At 34.7% G+C, this 25,892-nt stretch overlaps 5 protein-coding genes across 10 annotated transcripts in view; 2 read left to right on the top strand and 3 right to left on the bottom strand.

Annotated features, from left to right (window-relative positions):
* The window catches only part of Hr39 (Nuclear hormone receptor FTZ-F1 beta), a 37,487-nt gene extending 36,121 nt beyond the window's left edge, over positions 1 to 1,366 (bottom strand). For both annotated transcript variants that reach the window (XM_066406999.1, XM_066407001.1), the window contains exon 1: positions 1,053 to 1,366. The gene's annotated coding sequence lies outside the window, so the exon portion shown is untranslated. The remainder of the gene's footprint in view (positions 1 to 1,052) is intronic.
* Positions 1,367 to 1,712: 346 nt separating this feature from the next.
* Positions 1,713 to 7,717, top strand: Vps33B (vacuolar protein sorting 33B). Its single transcript, XM_066406836.1, has 3 exons — positions 1,713 to 2,030; positions 2,758 to 3,152; positions 5,071 to 7,717. The coding sequence occupies exons 1-3, from the start codon at positions 1,879 to 1,881 to the stop codon at positions 6,339 to 6,341; spliced, it is 1,818 nt and encodes a 605-aa protein (XP_066262933.1). The 5' UTR covers positions 1,713 to 1,878; the 3' UTR covers positions 6,342 to 7,717.
* A 1,255-nt stretch (positions 7,718 to 8,972) lies between these two features.
* Positions 8,973 to 13,256, bottom strand: hyx (cell division cycle 73 hyrax). 2 transcript variants are annotated; one of them, XM_066406501.1, is made up of 9 exons: positions 13,240 to 13,256; positions 13,013 to 13,145; positions 11,845 to 12,070; positions 11,559 to 11,787; positions 11,319 to 11,504; positions 10,625 to 10,957; positions 9,923 to 10,163; positions 9,679 to 9,858; positions 8,973 to 9,622 (listed from the first exon to the last, which is right to left on the bottom strand). In XM_066406501.1, the coding sequence occupies exons 2-9, from the start codon at positions 13,141 to 13,143 to the stop codon at positions 9,586 to 9,588; spliced, it is 1,563 nt and encodes a 520-aa protein (XP_066262598.1). In that variant the 5' UTR covers positions 13,144 to 13,145; positions 13,240 to 13,256; the 3' UTR covers positions 8,973 to 9,585. The 2 variants fall into 2 exon arrangements, with proteins under 2 accessions (XP_066262598.1, XP_066262597.1); XM_066406500.1 differs by lacking the exon at positions 13,240 to 13,256 and having other exon boundaries at positions 13,013 to 13,222.
* Positions 13,257 to 15,610: 2,354 nt separating this feature from the next.
* On the bottom strand, positions 15,611 to 19,926 carry LOC136419887 (uncharacterized). 2 transcript variants are annotated; one of them, XM_066406478.1, is made up of 5 exons: positions 19,724 to 19,926; positions 18,827 to 19,286; positions 16,372 to 18,036; positions 15,792 to 16,107; positions 15,611 to 15,724 (listed from the first exon to the last, which is right to left on the bottom strand). In XM_066406478.1, exons 3-4 carry the CDS (start codon positions 16,395 to 16,397, stop codon positions 15,801 to 15,803), a joined length of 333 nt encoding a protein of 110 aa, XP_066262575.1. In that variant the 5' UTR covers positions 16,398 to 18,036; positions 18,827 to 19,286; positions 19,724 to 19,926; the 3' UTR covers positions 15,611 to 15,724; positions 15,792 to 15,800. The 2 variants fall into 2 exon arrangements, with proteins under 2 accessions (XP_066262575.1, XP_066262576.1); XM_066406479.1 differs by having other exon boundaries at positions 15,650 to 15,721.
* Positions 19,927 to 23,078: 3,152 nt separating this feature from the next.
* On the top strand, positions 23,079 to 24,652 carry LOC136419922 (uncharacterized). Of its 3 annotated transcripts, none has more exons than XM_066406525.1 (3): positions 23,079 to 23,891; positions 24,156 to 24,471; positions 24,539 to 24,652. In XM_066406525.1, the coding sequence occupies exons 1-2, from the start codon at positions 23,866 to 23,868 to the stop codon at positions 24,460 to 24,462; spliced, it is 333 nt and encodes a 110-aa protein (XP_066262622.1). In that variant the 5' UTR covers positions 23,079 to 23,865; the 3' UTR covers positions 24,463 to 24,471; positions 24,539 to 24,652. The 3 variants fall into 3 exon arrangements, with proteins under 3 accessions (XP_066262622.1, XP_066262623.1, XP_066262624.1); XM_066406526.1 differs by having other exon boundaries at positions 24,542 to 24,613; XM_066406527.1 differs by having other exon boundaries at positions 24,545 to 24,561.
* Positions 24,653 to 25,892: the final 1,240 nt, after the last annotated feature.

Here is a 25,892-nt window from a genome sequence, read left to right as displayed (position 1 = left end):
CATGGCATTGAGAAAGGTTTTTTCAAGATAAGTGTTCATCTACAAGAAGGTAGTCATTCTGCAAGACTTGACCTTTCAGAACTTTTTTATTCATAAAAATCAGACAAAGCACTTCCTAAATAGAACTTCACAAAACCAAGTGAAAATTGTGCTATTTTCACTATTTTTTAAAGTAGATTAGTAAAACTGAAAAATCATTACATTAATTTGTATCTGTCAAGATATAAGTGATGTTCATAATAATTAAATAAAATAATCATGACAAACTTCTAAAAGTTAGATTTTGATAAAGTACCGGGGGCAATTAAAAAGTGAAAGAAATAAATTATTTTTGCACTATTTCTCCAATAGATTTTGCTATTAGACACTTTGTCTTGGCCAAGTATTTCTGCAGAAACTTTATAAATTAGATAAATTAATATTCAGAAGGCTTTCTGATTTTGATTGTTTCCGGATCTGCTTCTTTTGCTAAAACCTCTAAGTTAATTCAGTCATATAGTAATTGTGATCTAACTAAATTAAAAACTCCTGAATAGGGTCCTGTTTCGTCACGTGACCCGCGACCAAGCCACGACCTTCAGCAGAGTACAGTCACCGACCGCAATATTACCTGTCCTATGTCCTATCACTGGGTTGTTATGTTACTTCATATGTCAAAAAGGACTAAAAGGAGGGCCTGCTGAATTGCACACATAAAACGTATGAATTTTGTGCTCTATATCCTGTCTTAATTAATCAAACCAAAAGCAACGATAAGTTACAGCTTATTGAAGATAACTCTGAGTAAAAGAAAATGTTGGATCTGGAAATCACCTGTTTCTTAGCTTTCTTTCTATCTATTAATGCGTGGATAGATCATAACGACCAACGTTTTGAGCACCGATTGAAAACACATCAATTCAGTACTTGCTTCGCACCTATGACAGCTTGGTACTTGCTACACGCTTAATACCAAACTACTAGAAATGTATTTCTAAAAAAGTGTACCTACGTTAATTTACACCACTGGCATAGGTTGACAAGGAGACAGGCCTACTGTGACTACATATTACCTTTTAGTTCCTCTTCAGGTCATCCTGGGAGCTATTGCAGATACAGCTTCCTCAAAGTTCTTTTGCAAATACAATCAACCTACAGAAGGTTAGGTAATTTAATTTTCACTTTCACGTACCGACGAACGATCATTACACATTTGATAAAGGGAACAATATTTATCAGTTTCAAGTAGTTAACCTTCGATAAAATTCATAAACGATAATTAGGAAACACTAAACCCGTGTGAAAAAACAGTGCCATCCGAGAAAAACGGTAAAACAAAACAAAAAACTTGCAAGACCAGTGACGATGCACTCACAGACCTGCGTTGAATAGGTATTCAGAATTCAATGAACATAAAAAACAATGAAAATTAAAAAAATTAACATGAATACAGGTTGCGACATCTAGGTAGAAGTGCCGAAGCTCATGAATGCTTGTATTGATGGTTGCATAGCACGAAAAGTTACATGTTTTTAATTTGCTTTGCGTTTCTCAGTTCTATGTTGAGTGCTTTTCATTCCTTCATTTTCATTTCCCATTTCGCAAAGATAAATTTTAGTTGAACGTTCTTGTCGACAAGAAGGAAAACTCTGAATGCGAGAACTTTCTAGTTATTTGCAGATCAGCACCTTCTATGTGCAATTGCGAGAACTTGAGCGTGTTTCTGTCTGTCATCGTTGACAATGGCCTGACAGAAACTGTATGATTTCTGTTTATATTTACATTTCTTATTTAGTGTTATGAATTTTTAAGCTTTAAATGTTAAGACTAATAACTTAATAATGGCAAACTGTTTTTGATCCATTTCAACTTAATCGTACCACAAGATCCATAGATATTATGGATGTCTTCAAGAAACTTTCTTCCTTGCAGGAAATATCCAAAGCCCAACTAGCCAAAATATTTTCTGTAAATCCAAATAGAAAATTTTTAGTAATAGAACCATCATTAATTAAACCATTGGAGAGAGTTTGTGGAGTACAATGGCTTAAGTAAGTGACTATGTAAGGTCTGAATGAAAATCGAGGGGTGATTTACTGACATATTTTGGTGTAGACACTCAAGGTATTTTCAAGATACATATTTTGAAGTATTTCTAAGATATTTTGGTGTAAAAAGAATCGTCAGTAATCTACTCCTTGAAGGAAATTTAATCATTCAGTACTTACCTATTAATAGATCTACATTTGCTCTGTATGCCATTTACTTGTAATTTGGATATATGTTTAGAAGATATGCATGATACCTCAAAGTGGAAATTCCATAGTCTACCTAAAGCTTTGCAAATGTCCCAGGATTTCAGGAATCATTAAAAAACGGCATTTTTAGATGCATGTCTACATCCACCCGCAAATTTTAAACATATATCATGTATCATATCATTTATATCCTATTATGATCTTCAATGGTTTTCAAGGAATGGATGCGAAAATATTGTCATTTTTACAGAGGAAATCAGTATTTTGTCATTCAGTAAGAAATTAGTGTCATTAGAAAAGTATTGGGTACTCAGAGCCATTCATAATTGAATTAAATAGTGCTGAGTAGTGTGCAAAATTTCTCACTGATTTTTTCCAAATACTCCATTTTTGAGCAATCTCCAATATCCACTTATAGTGGGAACTGACTTTGTACAGCTACTCTTTATCTGCCCCTTTACAATTTAATTACAAATGTTAAAAAATTTGTTTCCACTCTAACCAAGAACTCCACTTTCAGAGGCTCAGGTGTTGACAAAATATTCAAATTGGAGTCTGTAGCAGTAAATTATCAAGATACCCCAATTTTTTATATGATACCTCCAGAATACAAAATATTTACCCAAGTAGTGGATCAAATCAGAGCCCAAGTAGACATAGCAAATCCCCCAAACAACAAATACCACATCATAGTGATCCCCAGAAGCCTACACATTTTTGAGGAAGAGTTGGAAGAACATGGACTATTAGAAAGCGTTGCAAAATTACATTCCTTCCAATGGATGCCATTACATTTAGATGCTGGTATTTTAAGCCTTGAAATGCCACTGCTTTATAACTCACTATTTGTTTATGAAAATTTTGGATTGATGCCAGTACTGTCCAAAGCTTTGTGGCAACTTAGTTTAGTTGTAGGTGAGTAGGTACATATTTGGTGTTGTAACAAAATACATACAGGTATCACCAGTTTAAGTTGGAACATAAGAATTGTGGAAAATACAATCACTCTGATGGTTAAAGTTGAAATTCCTTACATGCTTTACTTACACTGGTCAATTTATTTAGTTTCTGATATCATTTTATTTCGTCTTGAGACTAGAGCCAGTGCTGACTGCTCACTCTTTGACCCATCAAAAGATCATGAACAAATATCAGCAAAATTAGATCATCATATTCATTAATAATGTAATTAAGTTATGCTATAATGAGGAAATGTATTAGGTGTACAACTTTGCTTCCGCCGTTTTTTTCCGAATTTCGCGATTTTATTGTAAAAAACTAATTATACCTTTAGGATCCAAAGTATTGTCCATCGCTGGCCACTACTTTCTCCCATCTTTCGGGCAGCATACGAATCCCGTGTTGAAAAAATTGGACATCTTTTGAAGCGATCCACGATTCTATCCAATTTCTTACTTCTTCATAAGACCGGAAGTATTGGTCAGCTAGCCCATGTGCCATGGATCGAAACAAGTGATAATCAGAAGGAGCTAGGTCAGGAGAATATGGCGGGTGGGGTAGGACTTCCCATTTCAATGTTTCCAAGTATTTCTTGACCACTTGCGCAACATGGGGTCGAGCATTATCGTGCTGCAAAATCACTTTATCATGTCTCTCGTTGTATTGCAGCCGTTTCTTTTTCAATGCTCGGCTCAAACGCATTAATTGGGTTCGATAAAGAGCACCTGTGATTGTTTCAGTTGGTTGTAACAGCTCATAATATATTACGCCGAGTTGATCCCACCAAATACAGAGCATGATTTTGGAACCATGAATAGACGGTTTGGCCGTCGACGTGGAAGCATGGCCGGGATATCCCGAAGTCTTTTTGCGTTTGGGATTATCGTAATGAACCCATTTCTCGTCCCCAGTCACAATATCCGTCACGATGCAGAAATCCCTTCCGTCTTTGCCTTGCAAGCAACTGTTCACAAGCGAACAGACGCCTGTCAATATCTCTTGGTTTCAACTCGTACGGCACCCAATATCCTTGCTTCTGAATCATTCCCATGTCTTTGAGGCGTTTTGAGATTGTTTGTTGAGTCACTCCCAATGATTGTGCCAATTCTTGTTGACTTTGACACGAGTCTTCGTCAAGTAATGCTTCCAAGTTCGCATCTTGGAAAACCTTCTTTCTTCCACCGCTATGTTGGTCTTCGACGTGAAAATCACCGTTCTTGAAGCGCTAAAACCACTCACGACATGTCCTGATGCATTCGATGAGCCTCAGCAGCAGATTTCTTCATATTGAAGCAGAAAAGTAAAACCTCCCGCAAATGACGAGAATTTGGCTCGTACACTGACATTTTCAATCGCGAATAACTTTATGATGAAGACACAAATAGACTAATATTTTTATGAGTTTATGTTAACAGGTGCCCAAGGCTCCTGCATGCCCACATGGGGTTATTTATTTCGATCATTACTTACCGCTACATACATCTATTCAAAAACGGCGGAAGCAAAGTTGTACACCTAATATAATAATTTATAAATAAGTAAAAATTCAAAAGTAGTTTAATCCATGACTAAAATTTATATGAGTAAAAATTCTGAAACGATGAGAGAGGTAACTAGACCTAGACTGACTCTGCCCTCTTTAATTGCTAGTCTCTCAATCCACTTCACTAATGTTTGTCGAAAGCATATTAAACCCTGTGTGATCCTTCTCCCACTTACGTAATTTCTGTGCTCCAACTTGAATTGGTGATACCTGTATACAGCAGCATGCCATGGAATCAAGAGATAATTCCATGACCTTCTACTATGCAAATTAACAATAAATGGAATGTAAAAAATGCAGAAATTTAGAACACTTTTCATTACTTTACAGGAAAACCCAACGTAATCATTTCTGTAGGCGCCCATTCAAATACGGTATTGAAACAGTTCGACGATCTATGTGAAACCAAAGGAGATACTGATAAATTGGATTCTGATTTTGGAGCCCTGTTAATCATAGATAGAAGTGTGGATTATCCTAGTGCGTTGCTAACTCCAGGGGTTTATTCAGGCTTGTTAAGTGAAGTTTACCCCGTTAAGTCGGGCCTTTGTGATTTAAAAGAAACCGCTGAAACCTCAAAGGATTTGCAACTTGATGATAAATGTATACCACTTTGGGAGAGACAGCCAGTGAATCTAACGTTGAACAGTCAGCAGGACCCTGTTTATAGAGACATTAAAAATCGGTATTTCACCGAAGTGACTTCGGTACTAAGCAACTTAACCAAGCAATTAAAACAAGAGAAAATGAGTTCTCAGGAAATGGCACTTGATGAAATCAAGCGATATGTACAGACGCAACTTCAAGCGGCAAAATCCAGGAAGGCTTTCATCTCCAACCACTTATTGGCTGCTGAAAGTATTATTAACGTAGTTGGGCATAGATATGAGAAGCAAAAAGAAGTGGAGATTGATATAATGAAAAACACCAACAAATCCGCCAATCTCAACTACCTGGAGGAAATTACAGTAATTGAAAATGACATGCTGTTGTCTTTACGATTGTTCTGTCTACTCTCTATCACTCAAAAACTGTCTGATAGTGAAGTAAAATCGTTTTGGAGGAAGTTCTTACATCAATTCGGGTTCAATTATGGCTTCGCCCTGAACAATCTCATAAACCTTGGATTCGTTAGTGAACCATCACAGAGTTCTTCAACCATCAACATTCCATCCAAACTGAACTTAAAGCTGCCAAAATTTACCACCAGCAATTTTTATACAAATACCAAAAATATGAGACAAATACCTGCAGATCCTGATAATGTGAATCTAAAACACCCAACCTGTGCCAGTTACGTGTTTGGTGGCGCGTACATACCGCTTATAACCCAAATAGCTGGCATGCTGTTGAATTCAATTCCGCTGGAGGATATTAAAGCCAAATTGGAAAATTTCGGGCCAATGTCTCTAAGGAACGATAAAGGGTACCCTTTGCTATGCAGAAACATCTTACTGTTTGTGTTGGGAGGAATCACTTATGCGGAAATTGCAGCTTGTAATTTGCTTGAAACTTTAACAGGCTCGAGAATTTGTGTCATGAGTGATCGCATTGTTAACGGTAATGATTTGGCGAATGACATCTTGAGTTTACCTAGATGATCAATTTGTAATTTGTCCTGCTCAAGACCAAGGAGAAATATATCTAATGCGCCAGTCTTAGCATGTGTACTAAGTTTACTAAATCGTAACAACAGGACAAGCAACAAAAAAGCGTAGTTCCTATTTTTATTAAGTGTAATATAAATTATAATCCAAACAAAAGTATTGGTGTTAAATTCAACAAAATAATGTGAAAAATGTCACATAATACATCTTATATGTTTATTTATAATTTATTATGCATATATTTATATGTACAGCGAAAGCTCTAATGCACGAAGACGCACAGTTCCAAAGAAATTATCCGTTTATGGGAGTTGTCTGGTTAATAGAAAAAAAACAAATTTTCATCATTTTAAAATCTATATATTTAAAGAACTACATACAATAAACAAAATGTACAACAACAAACTTATTAGCATTTTATAAAATAATTTATTTGTTGAGAAACTCTAAAATGGTAATTTGACGAGTATTTTGTATCTTTTATCGAATAACACAATTTTCAAAATGCGTTTCCAGATTTTTTATATGTTGAAACGCGACAAAGTCATTGACACAAAACGTTTTTAAGCTGAAAATTACACGAAGAGCTTCATTTCATGCTTGACCAATTGAGATGACGTTCAAGGTTCAGTTTCCAATTATTCGTCTTCTGATTCCTTCCCATTAAGCTTGGACTCCTCAACATTTATAAAAAAAAATCGGATCATCAATCATTTCGTCTCCTGTCAGCATTATCTGATCCATGCTAACATAATTTTCTGCGCCTTGGGGCCAAACTTGCTCCTAAATTTCTTGCATGCCTCCATAATTCAGCTAGAGTTGATAAGGCAGTTCATCCTTCGAGTCAAAATCACTTAAATTTCTTTCTTCTTTTTTGAATCCAATTTTAATAAAATATTTTATGATGATTGTAGTGCTTATTTTATGTCGTATTTATGAAGTACAACGCTTCTAAGAAATTGATAAATTTTGATAGTTCAGAAACAGATGCAGTACCATCCGTAAATGTTATCTAGAAACGATATTTTTTCGGTTCAAATTTATTTTCTAACATGCTGACGACCCGGAACATTTTTCAAAAATTTGCCGTGAATATTTGAAGCAACAGAACAAGGAAAATAAACTTGACGTAATGATCCGGACACCACAATCGCCCGATATCAACTCAATAGAATTACTGTGGAATGAACTACATCGGAAGATCAGAACAATGTGCCCAACGTCAACAGAAATGCTCTGGAACTTACTGAAGCACCGTGGTTTGAAATAACCAGCGAAAAACTTCTAAAATTACCAAAAAGAATGTCAAGATTGTATGCCGCTGTGATTTGATGTAAAGATGGCCATATGGACGAATCTAAAATTTAACTTAAAAATACCCAATTTCTTAATTGGGCTCTACAAATATAAATCTTCATCTTTTTATTTCAAAAATAGATATTTCATTGCAAACATTTAATCTAAACTTGAAGTATTTAGTACAGATTCATTATTGTTACTATTGCGGTCCAATCATTAAATACACGTTGCTCTAGTTAAAATAACCACACCGAGTTTCATTCTGCCCAATACAGTCTACTCAAGACCTAGCCAAGTTCCAGACAGGCGAAGTTGATACATAAACTACACCTTATTACTTTGCCATTATTAATCATCTATAAAATTCCTAATGACTTTTAGACGTTTCTCGTTTGCAAACATTGGATAAAAAAATCAATAGGTCGGTGCATTCACTTGCCAGACGACTAACATCGTTGCCGACATTAAGAAAATAGACTTTTTAATTATTTTCTTCGTGTTTGGCCTTGATGGCCGCCTTTACCGCTCTCGGACAATTTGATATAAATTAAAATTGTAATTTCCAAATAACCAACGATCTAAAAGTGAATGTAGCATTGTTCTTTATAATTTTGTTCAAGCTTGGAGTCGAAATCTTCGGTTAATTAAATGTGAAATCGTCTTTTAAATTATTACAAGTTGAAAACATTTGAATAAGCAGTATGAAACCACCAGTAATTTTAAAAATAGTTCTTTGACACCGGCTCTCCTGATCTTTATTACCAAAAATATAAGTAATATTAAAGAACCAAATAGATCCAAATAATTAATGGAATTTTTATAATTGACAATTTTGTCAATATCTTAAAGCCGAGTTATTCTAAATTCGAATTTTTAATTTTATGGTAGCAATTAGACGCGTCAAAGTGGTTATTTAAGAAACATATTGCACCAGTTGTTTGTAACCTGATCTTTATGGTGTGTTAAACGACATTAACAAATGAAAATTTTGGTGGCTAAGTAATAATTTATATCAGAATTGAAATTTCAAAGATATTTTTGAAAAAAATGTTTTACTCCCCGTAAATGGTTGAAAATGATCTTTCTCATTTTGGAGGAACCAGGACTTAGGAGTTATGAATACTGAAGAGCTTGATATTTAATTGCCACACAAAACGACGTGACGGCACAGTGGACTAAAAATGGAATTATAAAAAATCTCAAATCGACACCCGTTAAAATGCTTAACGCTCCGACTGTTGATTGTGATATGGCGAGAAGAACCAGCTACTGGTTGCTTCAAATGCAAAAAAAAACAACTATTACTACTGTGTATTGAAAAAACAATTGTGTTCAAAAATTCATATAATTTTAAGATTTTCTAGGTTTTCTTTGCACCTAATAGAATTTTGTACTCACATTAACAAAAAAACAAACCGCAAACCGCCGTGCAATAATAATTAAGCATATATACAAATCAGTATGGTTTTCACTCATAATTAACATAAAGAATATATTTTTCCTACCGGCGAGCAGTAAAATAACTTTACCGCAAACCTTTGCGAGTTGAAAATAACAATTTATCACACATGTGGGGTCAAAAGTTTTACCGCAGGCCAATTAAAGAAACACGTAACGGTATCAAAGGTTTTTGTGGCTATTGGAAATTGACATACGTGCGGTAAAACATTATACAGTACGTGTGCGTATAAAGATTTCACCACGCGATAAAATTTAGTTGAACTAAGTGAAAGCAATATATTTAACATACCTGCGCTCGTAGGAAAAATATTACAGCTAACACATGTGAAAGTATTTTTACCGCACTCGTTCAATATGACAGTTAATCCAGTATCTAAACTACATTTAGAGTACGGTAAACTACCACTTCCCGCACTGATTAGGTAAATATTTATAAAAACTGAATACATAAACTTCTACTTCTGTACCTAAATCTTTTTTAGAACCTAAGGTGCGACTTATGCTGCTCCATGTGCCTGTAAGATCATTAATCAGATTAGTTATGACTGTTACAATTAAAAAGATAGCTTACCTGTCTAATTTTTCCCAGAAAACCATCAACTGAGCTCTGTCCAAGTGTCTTTTGGTCCTGGACAACTGAATCACTGTAACGTTCCATTTCTCAACGTTAGGATCCAACTTCATTTCGTCGTATTTGATATGGAAGGCTGCGATTTTATCGAATATTTCTACAGGGGAATCCCATGGGTACCTAATTATTGAACAGTTACATAGTTATGGTTTCCTTGGACATATACAAAATTAAAATAACTGACCCTTTAAACTGCCAGGCTGGTCCCATTACAAACACCGCCACTACCCTATCCCAATCGCTGGGACTGAGTTTTGAAGTATTATCCACCACTCGATAGGGCACAGTTTGTCTATTCTTCTGCCTCTGAATCAAGACCTCATTATCTCTTTTACCTCCTTCCGCTTTTTTATGTTCCTGGGTAACAAAACGCATTTCCTGAAGGATGTCTTTGACATTGTACATAGATATGAGTGAATTTGCGCCTGGAAATAACAAGTGAGATTAAAACTCCGCGACAAAATGATAAATAAAAACTTTTAGTTAATAAAAAAGCATGTTAATTTAGTTCTGTTCAACGAACATCTAACCAAAGAAATGTGATTAGAATACCACATTCTTTGAGAGCGCAATATCTAAACAATATCCGGATTTACAATTATAAAGTGACATAATTATTTACGTCACAGGTCCAGTAGGGAATTTGTCAACGTATGAGTTTTTTACACTGACACGAGTTCTTACACATTAATCAAGGAACAATAAAGAAATATCTTCCGTTATTTGTAAAGTTTACTGCTACTTAGATATTTCTAAAGAAACGAAGCTCATCTATTACTGGTTTAAAAAAAATACGAAAGTTGAAGTTTTGATTCTTTCAAAATAAAAATGAAAATCACGTACCTACAAATATGTATTACCCCCAATAAATTGAATATGAACTTACCAGCAGGGATAATAATAATTGGTGTCCTAGATACCCTCTTTTGACCTCCACCAGAAGGGGGTCTTGCTTGACTAACAGGCAGTGGAGCTTGTGGTGGTTGTTGGGGAGCTTGCTGGGGTCGCGTCTTTGCTTGTCCTTCCGTTACGGATTTCAATGTCATCCCGTGATAAGTACCCATAGTATCAATTTTGAAGCCTTCAGTTTCTTCTTTTTGTCTGTTGAATCTCTCTTGGTCGTAACGATTGTACACGGATTGTTGTGGTGGGATTGAGCGTTGAATTGTTGGTCTCGGCGTCGTAATGGGCGGTTGAGCCGGTTGCGGTCTTTGACGCCCTATTAGCCCAAGATAATATCAATCAAACTTCATTGTTATAAAGTAAGGGATTAGAAGAAAAAGTTTGCGGCATAATTACGTAAAGGGTGACCTAATACAATTTATACGCTAAATGTCATCGCACTTATACTGGAAGATAACAAGAAGTAGGTACATTAATTCAATTAATGTATTATTATTATTAAATTACGAAATTGGACAGATTCAATATTACTCATTTTTAAAGAAAAAAATTGTAGTTCCTATTTGATTTGGCAGTATGTGATTTTGACTTTGATCACAAAATAGGAAAAATCATCTGTCTCATTGGCAGACAAGTCTGGACGGATATCTGTTAGCGCAACAAGACAAAGAGCTTACCTTCCTCTCTAGCTTTTATGCTTTGCAACATAGCTAAAACGTTCTTAGCAAAATTTTTCCCTGTGCTTTGCAAGATCGTAGTTCTAGTACGCCACTGCCTTTCTCTGCTAATAATATCTTTTGTAATGTCCACATCCAAATCAAGGATAGCCCTAATATCATATTCTTGGCCAATGTCATCAATACCTAAAACGTTCTTTATAGTCCCTTGAAATTATTGCTTAGACAAACATGCCCAACCTTTAATTGTATTTCTTTTCTTAGCTAAACGTTTTGCCTTTATCGCAGCTATCTTTTCAACAGACATAGCCTCAGAGAGAGACTTAATATTGTCCACAGTTACGGAGGCCTCTTTCGGGGCATCCAAACGTGCCACATATTTTTCCCTAACTTTCTGCACATGAGTATCCTCAAATCGAGGTTTTTTAGCAATGTTCTCCAGACCATCATAATCGGCTGATCTCTTTACCTGAAAACCAACTCAATCTAAAATCTACTCTATCATTTAAATAAGTTCAAAATATACTTGTGTGGGCAATTCCAATGGAGCACTCTTATCTATAGCGCCACAACTGGCTGTTTCACCATTTAGATAAGCTAATAGTTCCTTTCTGTCGGGACGACGCACAACTGGAATATTTTCGGCGGCAGCTTGTCTTACATATACCGGGTGAGTGAGTGAAACGTTTTTTAAAATAAACAGTAGACATTCCAAGGTGTAGTATTCCTTTGCTGTTCCGTCCTTTCCAGAGCTAAAGCAAATGAAAATTAATACCCATACTTAATCGTTTAATTCGTGAATTAAATCAAATTATTTTTGCCACTGAAATTGATTTTACCCTGACTTTTACTACTAAGGGGGCATGCTACTATACAGGGTTTTCTACCGGGAGCCACCGTTAGACGTTTTGAGAAAACTATGAATAGCAATGGTTTGGTAATCTAATGATAGTTCCCAATGAGACACCCTGTATAATTATAAGGAAAGTCATGAAATTTCCCTATCAATTACAGCGCTTTTTACTTTATTATACAAAGTTTCTAAAAAATTTGAAAGGAGCTTAATATCTTAGAAAATATCAAATACAGCTATAAAAATTGTGCACTTTGGGAGAGATTAGTTTTTGAAATGAAAGGGCTTAAAATTTGCAGTTTTGATGGGGCTATTAAAATGCCTATGTTGCCCTATATCAATTTTGTGAGAAAATATTATTGAAAACCTAGATATAAAATAACATTAATGCCATTCTTCCAAGAACTATCAAAGATATATAGACACCTTGCGTAAAAAATATGTCCACAAAGATGCCTGGAGGATAAAAAATTAACACTACCCCAGTTGTTTTATAATGATTTTTTAGTATTTCTGGGAAAGTGTGAATTTTTCTACAATGCCATCATCCTTGGATCAGGCATAATTCAGTAGATCCTCGGGAATAGACACTAATTTTCACATGAATCTATATATCATATTTGGTGATTTAGGCTTTTTCCGAATTTTTTTACTTTACAAGTCTCGTAAGAGGGTTAACATTATGCTAAGTGATGTGTGCTTAGGAAAAACAAAAAGTAAATTATTGTTTGTTTAGTGATGTTAATAATGAAATGGGTACCTGGATTAGTTTGTACTTTCCGGGTACCGACGTTTGTTTATACTTAAGTAAAGTTTACAGGTAAAGGAACACATTACTTACCCCCACATAAGATAGTTTGTTTTAACATTTTTGGGCCACGAAAACTCCCCAAAAATAATTTGGCCATCCCGTTCAATTATTTCTTTTTTGTTTACATTATACTGTCGAAGTAAACTCAGGGGGTCCGCCATGGCTTGAAAAATACAAAGGACGAACCAATTTGCCCTTTCAGTACTGTGGTATGAGTGACACAAACTCAAAAAACGAAATGAAAAATAAAACGAAACAAACTTCAACTTCAACTTAACCTCAAAAATCTGCGTCAAAGTCAGCGATCGAGAACGACTGGACGTTGTAAACTTTGTAAACGGAGGGCCGCCATGTATTAGTACCCTTGTGACGTCATTTGTGGTAGAAATGCGTCATCATTCATGCGAACAACCAATTTACTAGCCAAGTCACTACTCCGAAATAAAAAAAACTTTATATTTTAAAATTTTAGGAGCGAAAGTAATTCCTCAGTACCAGTAAACTGTACATATGGGTTCCTAATTTCCATTTCCGGTTTCATCAGAAATAAAATCTGTTTCCTTATTTAATATGAATCGCCTGTGTGAAATACCGTGTGTGTGAAATAGCGCTTGATTTTCCAATTTTACAAACAATAATGTTTTTAGGTTTTCTGTGTTCTCCCTTGTCGTCATTGAAGAAAATTATAGGCTGTTGCATGTTAATTACTTAGAATTTGATGCAGAATCGCAAAAATATGTTGTTAGGAAAGTTTCCCATCTGCTGGATGTACCAAAGACTGTTTAAACTTAGTTATATTTAGTAATACATTTTTGGTTTTGTAAAACTCAAAATTTATTTTTATTTGTAAGTTTACATTTTGATTCGCAGCTAGCGTTTTTCTATTTTTTTAACCATGACTTCTTTTTCTTTAAATTACGCACCATTTTAGAGCAGTTCATAAAGAATGAAGAGAAAAAACGTTGGGTTTACTTGTTGGTTCAGGCACAAGGAAAATACCTAATATCAAGTTTAACACGTTAAAATTCAGAACCTTAAAAAAAATCTTGAGTTCCATTAAAAAATATATTATTCATTGTTCTTACTAGGGGTCAAAATTGTCAAAATAGTTATTTCACTTTCCTTCAATCCTCTGTCTAGAATCATGGTTCTGCCAGTTTCATGTAAAATTGTTGCAAATATGGACAAAATTTAGATATAAAATATATCTACCCTCCAGTTGCTCATAACAAGTAACGGAAAAATATATGGGGTTCTTCACTTATCCCCATCCCACGTGAACACTTTTCTCGTTTATAAAGCCCTCCACGCTTCTTACTTATCTGAATCCCGAAAGCATTCTCATTAAACTTTAGCGTTTCTTCTCAATTTCGGAGCAGGCTTGCTTTAGCATTTCCCATAATATGTTCTGGGACGTTGAACATTGCGTCTTCACCTTCCAATCGAGCTCATCCCACAAGAGTTCTATGGGATTCAGATCAGGCGATTGTGGTGGCCAGCTCATGACATCAATGGCATTATTTTGTTTCAATTTATTCAGATACTCATTACAAATTTTGGCAGAATGTTTTGAGTCATTACCATGCTGGAAAATGAACTGAGTTCCAAAAATTTGTAAACCGGAAGGCAACATTTGTTCTTGCAAAATTTTCAAATAGTGCTCTTTTCGCATAATTCCTTCTACCCTAAATAAGTTTCCAACAGATAAGCCATCAAAACACCCCCAAACCATCACGGAGCCTCCTCTGTGTTTAGCAGATGAAATTAAACACTGGTCAGCACAACGCTCACTCAATTTTCTCCTGACATAAACTCTACGCTTTGACCCGAACACTTCGAATTTGGACGCGTCACTCCAAAGAACCTTTTTTCATTGTTCAGTAGTCCAATTTTCATGTTCTTTTGCCCACTGTAATCGTTTTACTTTATCGATCTTTCTTAGTAAAGGTTTTTTCACGGCAATTCTGCCATATAGTCCATTGCTCCGAAGACGTCGCTGATTGGGTTGTCACGGGATAAATTCACACTTGCAGCGATTTCTGGAGCACTCAATCTTCCATTACGTTTGGATGTGATCACGATGTTTCTGTCTTCCAAAGCAGTTGTCCGTCTTAGCTTTTCAAACCGCCCATTACTGGATAACGACTGCCCAGCTCTAAATCTTCTAACTTGATAGTCAACAGTTCGGCGAGGAATTTTTAGCTCTAAAGTAATCTGATGGTTAGTCACTTCGATTCTATGTTTGGCAACAATTAGTGCCCGAGTTTGAATGGAGGTTTCAGTTCTCTTTGGCATATTTTCGGAAAAATAAGTAAAAACAACAGTACTGTGCCTTCAATATTAAACGACTGACTTTCGGTAAGCAGAACGCACAATGACAAATGTGGCACATCGCCAAAAACATGTACCAACTCGTCAATTTCTGCACAACCCCCAATATAATAAACGACGATTATTCCAACGAAAATGTTGGGCAAACTATGATTTTATTGAATTTTTCCCTAACGACTAAAATTGCTCGATAAGCAAAATTTCGATCAGTCTAAAACACACAGGACAACATTCGAGACATAAGGCAGGAACACTAATTAAACACTTTGTTTGGCGATATCTATCAGAAAATATAATTTTGTCGAAGTTTGTGCACTTAAAAATTCATTTAATTGAAGTATATTGGGGTGGGCAAATACTTTTGACCGGTAGTGTATCTATTCTAATCAGACCTTTGCTTCACTGCTGCTGCTGCAAAAAATGTAATAATTAGTCCAACATAATTTAATTACGGTAAATTGCTGATAACGTTTTTTACCTTTAACATCTACTCATTTTTTGCATTAATATCTACTTTGAATCGATCCTGTTCTTCCTCATTCTGGAAATGGAACACCACTATACCCCTCTTATTTTTCAATAAGAGTTCCACCGTCTTGTTGTGGTATTTGCAATTTTGGACATTTTTGAACTGAACGTTTTTCGGTTCGTCGCCATCATAATAAAGGATTAATAAAATCTTCAAATCTTCATCAACTATTATTTTCGCTTCTTTCAGTGGCTCGTCTAAATATTTCACAACGACATGTTGGTGCACACCCTCTATAATTTTTTTCTTTCGCAATGGACGTTGCCTACGACAAAGACAATGCTTTAAGATAGAGCAAGTCTGGCAAACATGTTTTATGCAAATATTTGCGAAAAACCGGCGTTTATGGTTGATATAAGAGTATGTTTAAGATCATGATAGTGCAATTCATAAATTATGGACAATCGAAAGCAGTTAATATACGGTCTTCGGCCTACTAGGGCTTGGTCTTGGACGAAGCCCGCATATAAATAAACGTGTCATCTTTCTTCACACTTAAAATAAAATAAAACGTAATTAATATTCTTACCTGAGATTGTTAATCAAATTGTCCATCAAAAATTGGCAGAGTACGAGACTGAACGGACGATTGTAGGCAACGAACAGCCGTTCGCTAGTTTCTCAGTTCCACATGCGCATGTGCGCATCACAGTTTGAAAGAAATCTACACTATTCTAGTAGTCGTAACGCTAAACACAACTTACGGTGGTTAGATGGCGCATGTGGAATTTCATTAAATTAGTCTTCTTTGTGGTCAAATTAACTATAAATACAACATTTAAAATTCTTGGCTCGTCCTTTTGTTGTGCCTATATGATGTCTAGTTACATGCAAGCACATTTGTTAACTTTTTACTTTGGTTTTTAATGTTTTAATTACTTCTTCATCTTGTTTTTTGGTTAAATTACCATTTATATGTTTGTCGTTTAAATTGTTTATACATTTGTCAGGTGTATGTTCATTTTCTGCTATAGCGTTAAACAATTCAGATTCATGTTTCACGGGTTGATGATTATTATTTGACTGTTTCGATGATTGATTCAATAGCTCATTTTGTTTGCTTTTCACTGCCTCGTTGTTACTGTTAATTACAGTATCATTATAAACACACCGTGTTTGCGCTTCAGTACTAGTACGCATTTGTTCCATTTGAGTAGTAACGTTTTCAAGTTCCTCTTTCAATTTAGTTACAGGATCTTTTAGTCCATGTTTATTCATCATATATTCATATATCGGTTTAATTTGTTTATAAATTCGTAACAAATTCGTTCTAGAAGTGTTATACTTACGTCCTATTTCTGTTATAGAACACTTTTCGTGCTCGACTAGTTCGTAAATTTCTACTTTTTGTTCGGGATTAATTTTAATATTTATTTATTTTGTAAAGCACCCCGGGTTACGCATACGTAATAATATTATATATGTATTAATCTCCTACATTATTTCTTGTACTATTTTCTCATGGAAACCTAAGGACAATATTAGAACTTAATTAGAATGTATATTTACGTAGAAACACAATTCCTTTGTATAACTAACCCATCAAATTGTAATTAGCTGAGACTCAAAGTCTCAGTACTGTTTAAGGTTCAAACTACCCCTATTAATGTACTTTAGCAAAGTCCACGTAGATATCTTTTATATAAATAGGACAGTCAAGCAGTTAAGATATGGTCCAGCAGAAACCTTCAGACTGATCTTCACAAAACACTTACATAAAAGGGTCTTTACGCCTCGCTCCCGCTCTTGTATTATCGAGAAGTTAATAAAGTGTTATATTTTTGACTCGCGTATAGTTATTCCAACCCGGCACATTACAATTACACTAATTAATATTTACACGAATATATACCGACTACTGTAAATGGTGATAAATGTCTTATGCCAATGATCTCTTTTACAAAGATAGACCGTATGTAAATCGAATTATAGGATGAGAGGCATGACAATCCGGGGCCAGTCCTCTAAATCTCAACTCTCGTTAATTACCCAGTTCCAGTATGCGTATTTAAATATTTTAAGAAATAATTTAAAACAAAGTGTTCAAAAACTTGATCTTGAAGAGTGTTATTTATTCCAACCAGATAACGATCCCAAGCACACTGCTAGACTCGTATGTGAATGAATGATTCATAATGTCCGCCAACAGCTTCATACACCACCGCAGTCACCTGACATGAATCCAATTGAGCACCTGTGGGAAGAGTTAAAGCGTCTGGTGAGAAAACATCAAATTAGTAATAAAGGTTTCAAAAAGAAGATAATTGAAGAATGGGAGAGTATTCCACCGGAAGTTACAAGAAAGCTTGTATTGAGTCTTCCAAAAAAGCTTAATGCTATTATTAGAGCAAATGGCAATTGTACAAAGTATTAGATTTAAAGAATAGAGAAAGAATATAGAAAGTTGTAAGTTCATTAAAGAAATGTTAGTGTATGGAAACTTTTTTTGTATAATTTCTTGTCGTCAATATCAATTAATTTTTTATTTTCGAAATAAAGTGCTCAAATCACTTCACTTTTATTTTTCTTATTTCTAAAGAGATTGCCAATATTGATTTAAAAGATATTTCTAATTAAATTAAAATAAAAAAATTACACTAAGAAGAATATTGAAAAAAAGGTTAATGTATGAACACTTTATTGACTCACTGTATATACCCTTTATTGTTTAGCCCTGTATTAAATTAGAACAAATCACTGGTCGTAAAAGATAGAGAATCTGTTTATCATCTTGGCTGAAACATAAAATGCAGAAAACGATTCACCTATTGGTCTGTTCTAATATAAGTGTGAAGAGAATGATTGAGGGTTGTGAGCGTGGGAAGAAGGTAGAATGGTATGTGTTAATTCTTTTAAAAGATAAACAGATGCACTCGGGGGTGACCCTAATGCATCTTTAGTATGGTGGGTCATTCGATTCTCGAAAAGGATAGAATAAAGTTGTTTGAGAACACGTGCATGCATTTTATTAAAATAAAACCTACCCTCTTAACATTAGTCATATTGATACTTTTTATTTAGTCTTCTATTTTGATGTTTAGAAAATCCGAGATATTCACCAATTCGGGTTCGTCATTTTTATAAAAATTTAACTTCGCGCACTGGCATCTTACAGAATACATAATTACAAAGTTAGCTTCATCTTCTGCCATGAGGTTACGTAACTTAATGTTTGTATTTCTTGGTTTCCATGTGTCCAATGTGTCAAAGATCCGTCGATGTAGGCCATCTTGTATTGATTCAAAATGTTGAAATTTTACAAGCCATGCACATCTCGGTTTGCGTGTACAATTTAAAGCTGTTACATTGTGAATTCGAAAACCTGGTAAATATTCGTTCCATAGTCTTATTCTATTTTCATCAATACATTCATTCTCCAAAGGTTGAAGAGGATGCACCCAATTACGTGGGCAAGGAATCATGTGATAATTTACGTTCATTTTTCTAAAACAAAAACCAAATTAGTATAATACACGTAAGATTTCGGTATTGTTATGGAAAGAAAAAAAAATAAAACAACGCAAGTTTTGAGGTACTCCTTTACTTGTCAAGAACCAAGGCCGGAATACTCCCGATACACATGTCTTATCCACCCCCGAGCGTACCCATCTCTTTTTAAGAGCATTGATAAGCCACATTCCAGGCTTTTTCCCACCATTCCCTGACCCATCATCAATTTTTCTCTCGCCTATGTTAAGGAATTCATAAACAACCCTCTATCGTTTTCTCATGCTTATCTTAGAAGTAATTTACGGCTAACCCCCATGTCATTCTCACATAGTATTACTTGATAGTATTAACATAAGCGAGGAATGCTCACATACATGTTAAGGTGTTATCTTAATTATTCATGTAAAACTACAGAATATCAAATTTATTACCTTTTATCAGCACAATGCCGATGTTCCAAGATGCAAATGTAACATTATAACAAAATGTACGGATCAAGAATTTGACAATTTTTGTTCAAATAATATTTTGTTGTGTTCGTATCAACTGTCAACGTCAACTACAGCTGAAGCAGCACAATACGTCGAAGAAAAACACATAATTATAATAGGTGAAGGCTCGTCCACTTGTCAAGAGATGGCGCAAGTTGTAAGGTTTTAGGTTTTATGTTTTGTTTATATTTATGTTTTATGTTTATGATTAGATAAATCTATTATTTATTATAATTTGTATACATACGTTAATAATAAAATTATTAATTATGTGTAAAACGTTTAAAATTTTTTGATCTCCCTTTTGTGGTGCATATTTGATGTTTAGTTACATACAAACACATTTGTGGTTTGGTTTTTAAATTTTTAATTTCTTCCTCAACTTGTGTTTTGGTTATATTACCATTTATATATTTGTCGTTTAAATCGTAAATAAATTTGCCAGGCACATGTTCACTTTCTGTTATTACAGTGTTACACAATTCAGATTCATGTTTCACAAATTGATGATTATTATTTGACTGTTTCGATAATTGCCTCAATTGCTCACTTTGTTCACTTTTCGTTATCTCTTTGTTACTGTTAATTACAGTATCATTATAAACACACCGTGTTTGCGCTTCAGTACTAGTACGCATTTGTTGCATTTGAGTAGTAACGTTTTCAAGTTCCTCTTTTAACTTAGTTACAGGATCTTTTAGTCCATGTTTATTCATCATATATTCATATATCGGTTCAATTTGATTATAAATTCGCAACACATTCGCTCTAGAAGTGTTATACTTACGTCCTTTTTCTGTTATAAAACACTTTTTGTACTCAACTAGTTCGTAATTTTCTAATTTTTGTTCAGGATTCATTTTAATATTTATTTATTAATATTAAAATCAAATTTTAATAACATTAACAGAACACTAACAATATAATCGTGTAACGTAAGTGTAACAGTAATACAACAAATTACTTAAATTTCCTCTTTTAGAGTATTTTTTAGTATATCGTGATAAAAACTTACATTTGAAACAACAATTACATAACATATCGTTCCTTCTGAGGCGCTCGTTGGAATAGTGACAATTTTATTAAAATCCACATGAAGAATAATTTTATTTTTGAAACCAGAGATATTAACAGGCTGGCGAGACAAATCTACACAGTAAATTCGTTGAATAAAGCAAGTGTATAAAGAGGAACTGTATTACCAAGTACAAACACTTTTTTGAAATTATCACTGTACAGGTGTTATGTCAACGCTCACATTTTACTAGACGCTGAATAGGATATTCGGCGTATCGATTTTATGGTTTATGTTATTTTTTCCGATTACGAATCGGATCTCTGGAAGACAGAACTGATTCGGTATTCTTTGCGACCAGACACCTTGTATTATTTTTTTCCTCATTAAAATCTCGTTACCGAACCGTTAGTTTCAATTTTTAAAAACTACCGAAAATTAAACCTACACTCAACATAACTCAGGGTCATTCAAACTCGATGCCCCACCCATTTTATGCGAAAACAGTTGGGCCTAGCAAAATAATTTTTTCACCAGATTAAATAAAAGGACATAAGATACAATAAATGCTAAAAATGTTGAAATGTGAAAAGCGACGCTCGGCGTCGCGACGCCGACTTTATGTTTTTTTTCAGAAACATACCCTTTTTTTTCAAAAATGTGAACATCGATACATTCTAAACAAGTTTTGTATAAAAAGTTTTTTGAAATTTCTAATCATTTAAAAGCTACAGGAGAAACAAATATTGACATATTAAGTAGTCTTATGTTAACACATTGCATGGGGATATACTTCGCTACGCACTTTTTTTCGCACAATGTTTTGGTGGTTCATCTTGATCCAACCACTGCGATGAACGTCTGGTATTGTCATATAGGATCCATTTCTCATCACAAGTAACAATCCGACACAAAAATGGATCGTTATTATACCGGCACAACAAAGAAACACAAACTTCGAGACGTCGTTCTTTCTGTATGTCGCTCAACTCATGCGGTACCCACTTGTCCAGCTTTTTCACCTTATTTCAGCCAATTTCAGCCAAATGAGTCATTATTGTTTTTTTGGTTACACTGAATATTAACGATAATTCGCTTTCGCTTGTACTTTGACGTGGATTCGCTTCCACCACGGCTTTCAGATAATCGTTATCCACTTGAGTTTCAGGTCGTCCATGTGGTTCATTTGTTAGGTCAAAATTGCCAGAACGAAATTTCATGAACCAACAAGATACTGTTTGCTGTGAAGTGACTTCAGTACCAAACACGTCATTAATATTGCGAGCCGTCTGAGCTGTTGTGGTTCCACGGTGGAACTCATATTTCGTTAACACACGAATTTCACTATTTTGCATGGCTGCACAAAAATGTTTATAAAAATAAAAGTTTTCAATAATTTTGAACACTTTAAACTCTGATCGAAAGAGGAAGAATGTGCCTTTTCCACATAAAAAAGTCAAGTCCAAATATAGATTTAGAGTGAAGTTATTCGCAGTTGAATGTGGCATTTCGAGAATCTACTCATTTCATACTACACGACCTAATATATCAAAACTAACCTGAACTACCCTAAAAATACATCAAAACTCCGTTTTAGCTGCCCCACCCAGCATCCCTTTGCATTCCACGGTCCCGTGAAACAGGTAAATATTGAAAAAAAAAATGAAAAGATGAACAAGATCCACATTTATTTCGTTAAACAATGTCCTCAGAATGCCAAAAACATTATTGTTTTTTTTTTTATATAAAAATGAAAAAGTACCTAAAGTGTCATGTCACCGGTAATACAGTTCCTCTTTATACACCTGCTTTATTCAACGATAGCCACACAATTTACTGTGTAGATTTGTCTCGCCAGCCTACCAATACCTCTGGTTTCAAAAACAAAATTATTCTTCATGTGAATTTTAATAAAACTGTAACTGCTCCAACAGGGGCCTTAGAAGGAACGATATGTTATGTAATTGTTGTTTCAAATGTAAGTTTTCATCACGATATACTAAAAAATACTCTAAAAGGGGAAATTTAATGTACTATCGGCCGTAAAGCGTCGTATTACTGTTACACTTACGTTACATGATTATATTGCTGGTGTTTTGTTATTATGTAATTATGTTTTATGTTATATAATGTTATGGAATGTATAACATGTATAATATTATATAATATGTAATTGTTATATAGAAGCCGCAGGCATTCTACTAGGGCGCTTCGCGCCCGTATAAAATTTTTATTTTAATATAAATAAATAAATATTAAAATTAATCCCGAACAAAAAGTAGAAATTTACGAACTAGTCGAGCACGAAAAGTGTTCTATAACAGAAATAGGACGTAAGTATAACACTTCTAGAACGAATTTGTTACGAATTTATAAACAAATTAAACCGATATATGAATATATGATGAATAAACATGGACTAAAAGATCCTGTAACTAAATTGAAAGAGGAACTTGAAAACGTTACTACTCAAATGGAACAAATGCGTACTAGTACTGAAGCGCAAACACGGTGTGTTTATAATGATACTGTAATTAACAGTAACAACGAGGCAGTGAAAAGCAAACAAAATGAGCTATTGAATCAATCATCGAAACAGTCAAATAATAATCATCAACCCGTGAAACATGAATCTGAATTGTTTAACGCTATAGCAGAAAATGAACATACACCTGACAAATGTATAAACAATTTAAACGACAAACATATAAATGGTAATTTAACCAAAAAACAAGATGAAGAAGTAATTAAAACATTAAAAACCAAAGTAAAAAGTTAACAAATGTGCTTGCATGTAACTAGACATCATATAGGCACAACAAAAGGACGAGCCAAGAATTTTAAATGTTGTATTTATAGTTAATTTGACCACAAAGAAGACTAATTTAATGAAATTCCACATGCGCCATCTAACCACCGTAAGTTGTGTTTAGCGTTACGACTACTAGAATAGTGTAGATTTCTTTCAAACTGTGATGCGCACATGCGCATGTGGAACTGAGAAACTAGCGAACGGCTGTTCGTTGCCTACAATCGTCCGTTCAGTCTCGTACTCTGCCAATTTTTGATGGACAATTTGATTAACAATCTCAGGTAAGAATATTAATTACGTTTTATTTTATTTTAAGTGTGAAGAAAGATGACACGTTTATTTATATGCGGGCTTCGTCCAAGACCAAGCCCTAGTAGGCCGAAGACCGTATATTAACTGCTTTCGATTGTCCATAATTTATGAATTGCACTATCATGATCTTAAACATACTCTTATATCAACCATAAACGCCGGTTTTTCGCAAATATTTGCATAAAACATGTTTGCCAGACTTGCTCTATCTTAAAGCATTGTCTTTGTCGTAGGCAACGTCCATTGCGAAAGAAAAAAATTATAGAGGGTGTGCACCAACATGTCGTTGTGAAATATTTAGACGAGCCACTGAAAGAAGCGAAAATAATAGTTGATGAAGATTTGAAGATTTTATTAATCCTTTATTATGATGGCGACGAACCGAAAAACGTTCAGTTCAAAAATGTCCAAAATTGCAAATACCACAACAAGACGGTGGAACTCTTATTGAAAAATAAGAGGGGTATAGTGGTGTTCCATTTCCAGAATGAGGAAGAACAGGATCGATTCAAAGTAGATATTAATGCAAAAAATGAGTAGATGTTAAAGGTAAAAAACGTTATCAGCAATTTACCGTAATTAAATTATGTTGGACTAATTATTACATTTTTTGCAGCAGCAGCAGTGAAGCAAAGGTCTGATTAGAATAGATACACTACCGGTCAAAAGTATTTGCCCACCCCAATATACTTCAATTAAATGAATTTTTAAGTGCACAAACTTCGACAAAATTATATTTTCTGATAGATATCGCCAAACAAAGTGTTTAATTAGTGTTCCTGCCTTATGTCTCGAATGTTGTCCTGTGTGTTTTAGACTGATCGAAATTTTGCTTATCGAGCAATTTTAGTCGTTAGGGAAAAATTCAATAAAATCATAGTTTGCCCAACATTTTCGTTGGAATAATCGTCGTTTATTATATTGGGGGTTGTGCAGAAATTGACGAGTTGGTACATGTTTTTGGCGATGTGCCACATTTGTCATTGTGCGTTCTGCTTACCGAAAGTCAGTCGTTTAATATTGAAGGCACAGTACTGTTGTTTTTACTTATTTTTCCGAAAATATGCCAAAGAGAACTGAAACCTCCATTCAAACTCGGGCACTAATTGTTGCCAAACATAGAATCGAAGTGACTAACCATCAGATTACTTTAGAGCTAAAAATTCCTCGCCGAACTGTTGACTATCAAGTTAGAAGATTTAGAGCTGGGCAGTCGTTATCCAGTAATGGGCGGTTTGAAAAGCTAAGACGGACAACTGCTTTGGAAGACAGAAACATCGTGATCACATCCAAACGTAATGGAAGATTGAGTGCTCCAGAAATCGCTGCAAGTGTGAATTTATCCCGTGACAACCCAATCAGCGACGTCTTCGGAGCAATGGACTATATGGCAGAATTGCCGTGAAAAAACCTTTACTAAGAAAGATCGATAAAGTAAAACGATTACAGTGGGCAAAAGAACATGAAAATTGGACTACTGAACAATGAAAAAAGGTTCTTTGGAGTGACGCGTCCAAATTCGAAGTGTTCGGGTCAAAGCGTAGAGTTTATGTCAGGAGAAAATTGAGTGAGCGTTGTGCTGACCAGTGTTTAATTTCATCTGCTAAACACAGAGGAGGCTCCGTGATGGTTTGGGGGTGTTTTGATGGCTTATCTGTTGGAAACTTATTTAGGGTAGAAGGAATTATGCGAAAAGAGCACTATTTGAAAATTTTGCAAGAACAAATGTTGCCTTCCGGTTTACAAATTTTTGGAACTCAGTTCATTTTCCAGCATGGTAATGACTCAAAACATTCTGCCAAAATTTGTAATGAGTATCTGAATAAATTGAAACAAAATAATGCCATTGATGTCATGAGCTGGCCACCACAATCGCCTGATCTGAATCCCATAGAACTCTTGTGGGATGAGCTCGATTGGAAGGTGAAGACGCAATGTTCAACGTCCCAGAACATATTATGGGAAATGCT

The sequence above is a fragment of the Euwallacea similis genome, chromosome 3, assembly GCF_039881205.1.
Source record: "Euwallacea similis isolate ESF13 chromosome 3, ESF131.1, whole genome shotgun sequence".
In the NCBI taxonomy this organism is placed as follows: Eukaryota; Metazoa; Arthropoda; class Insecta; order Coleoptera; family Curculionidae; genus Euwallacea; species Euwallacea similis.
This window is presented reverse-complemented; position numbering and strand designations above follow the sequence as displayed.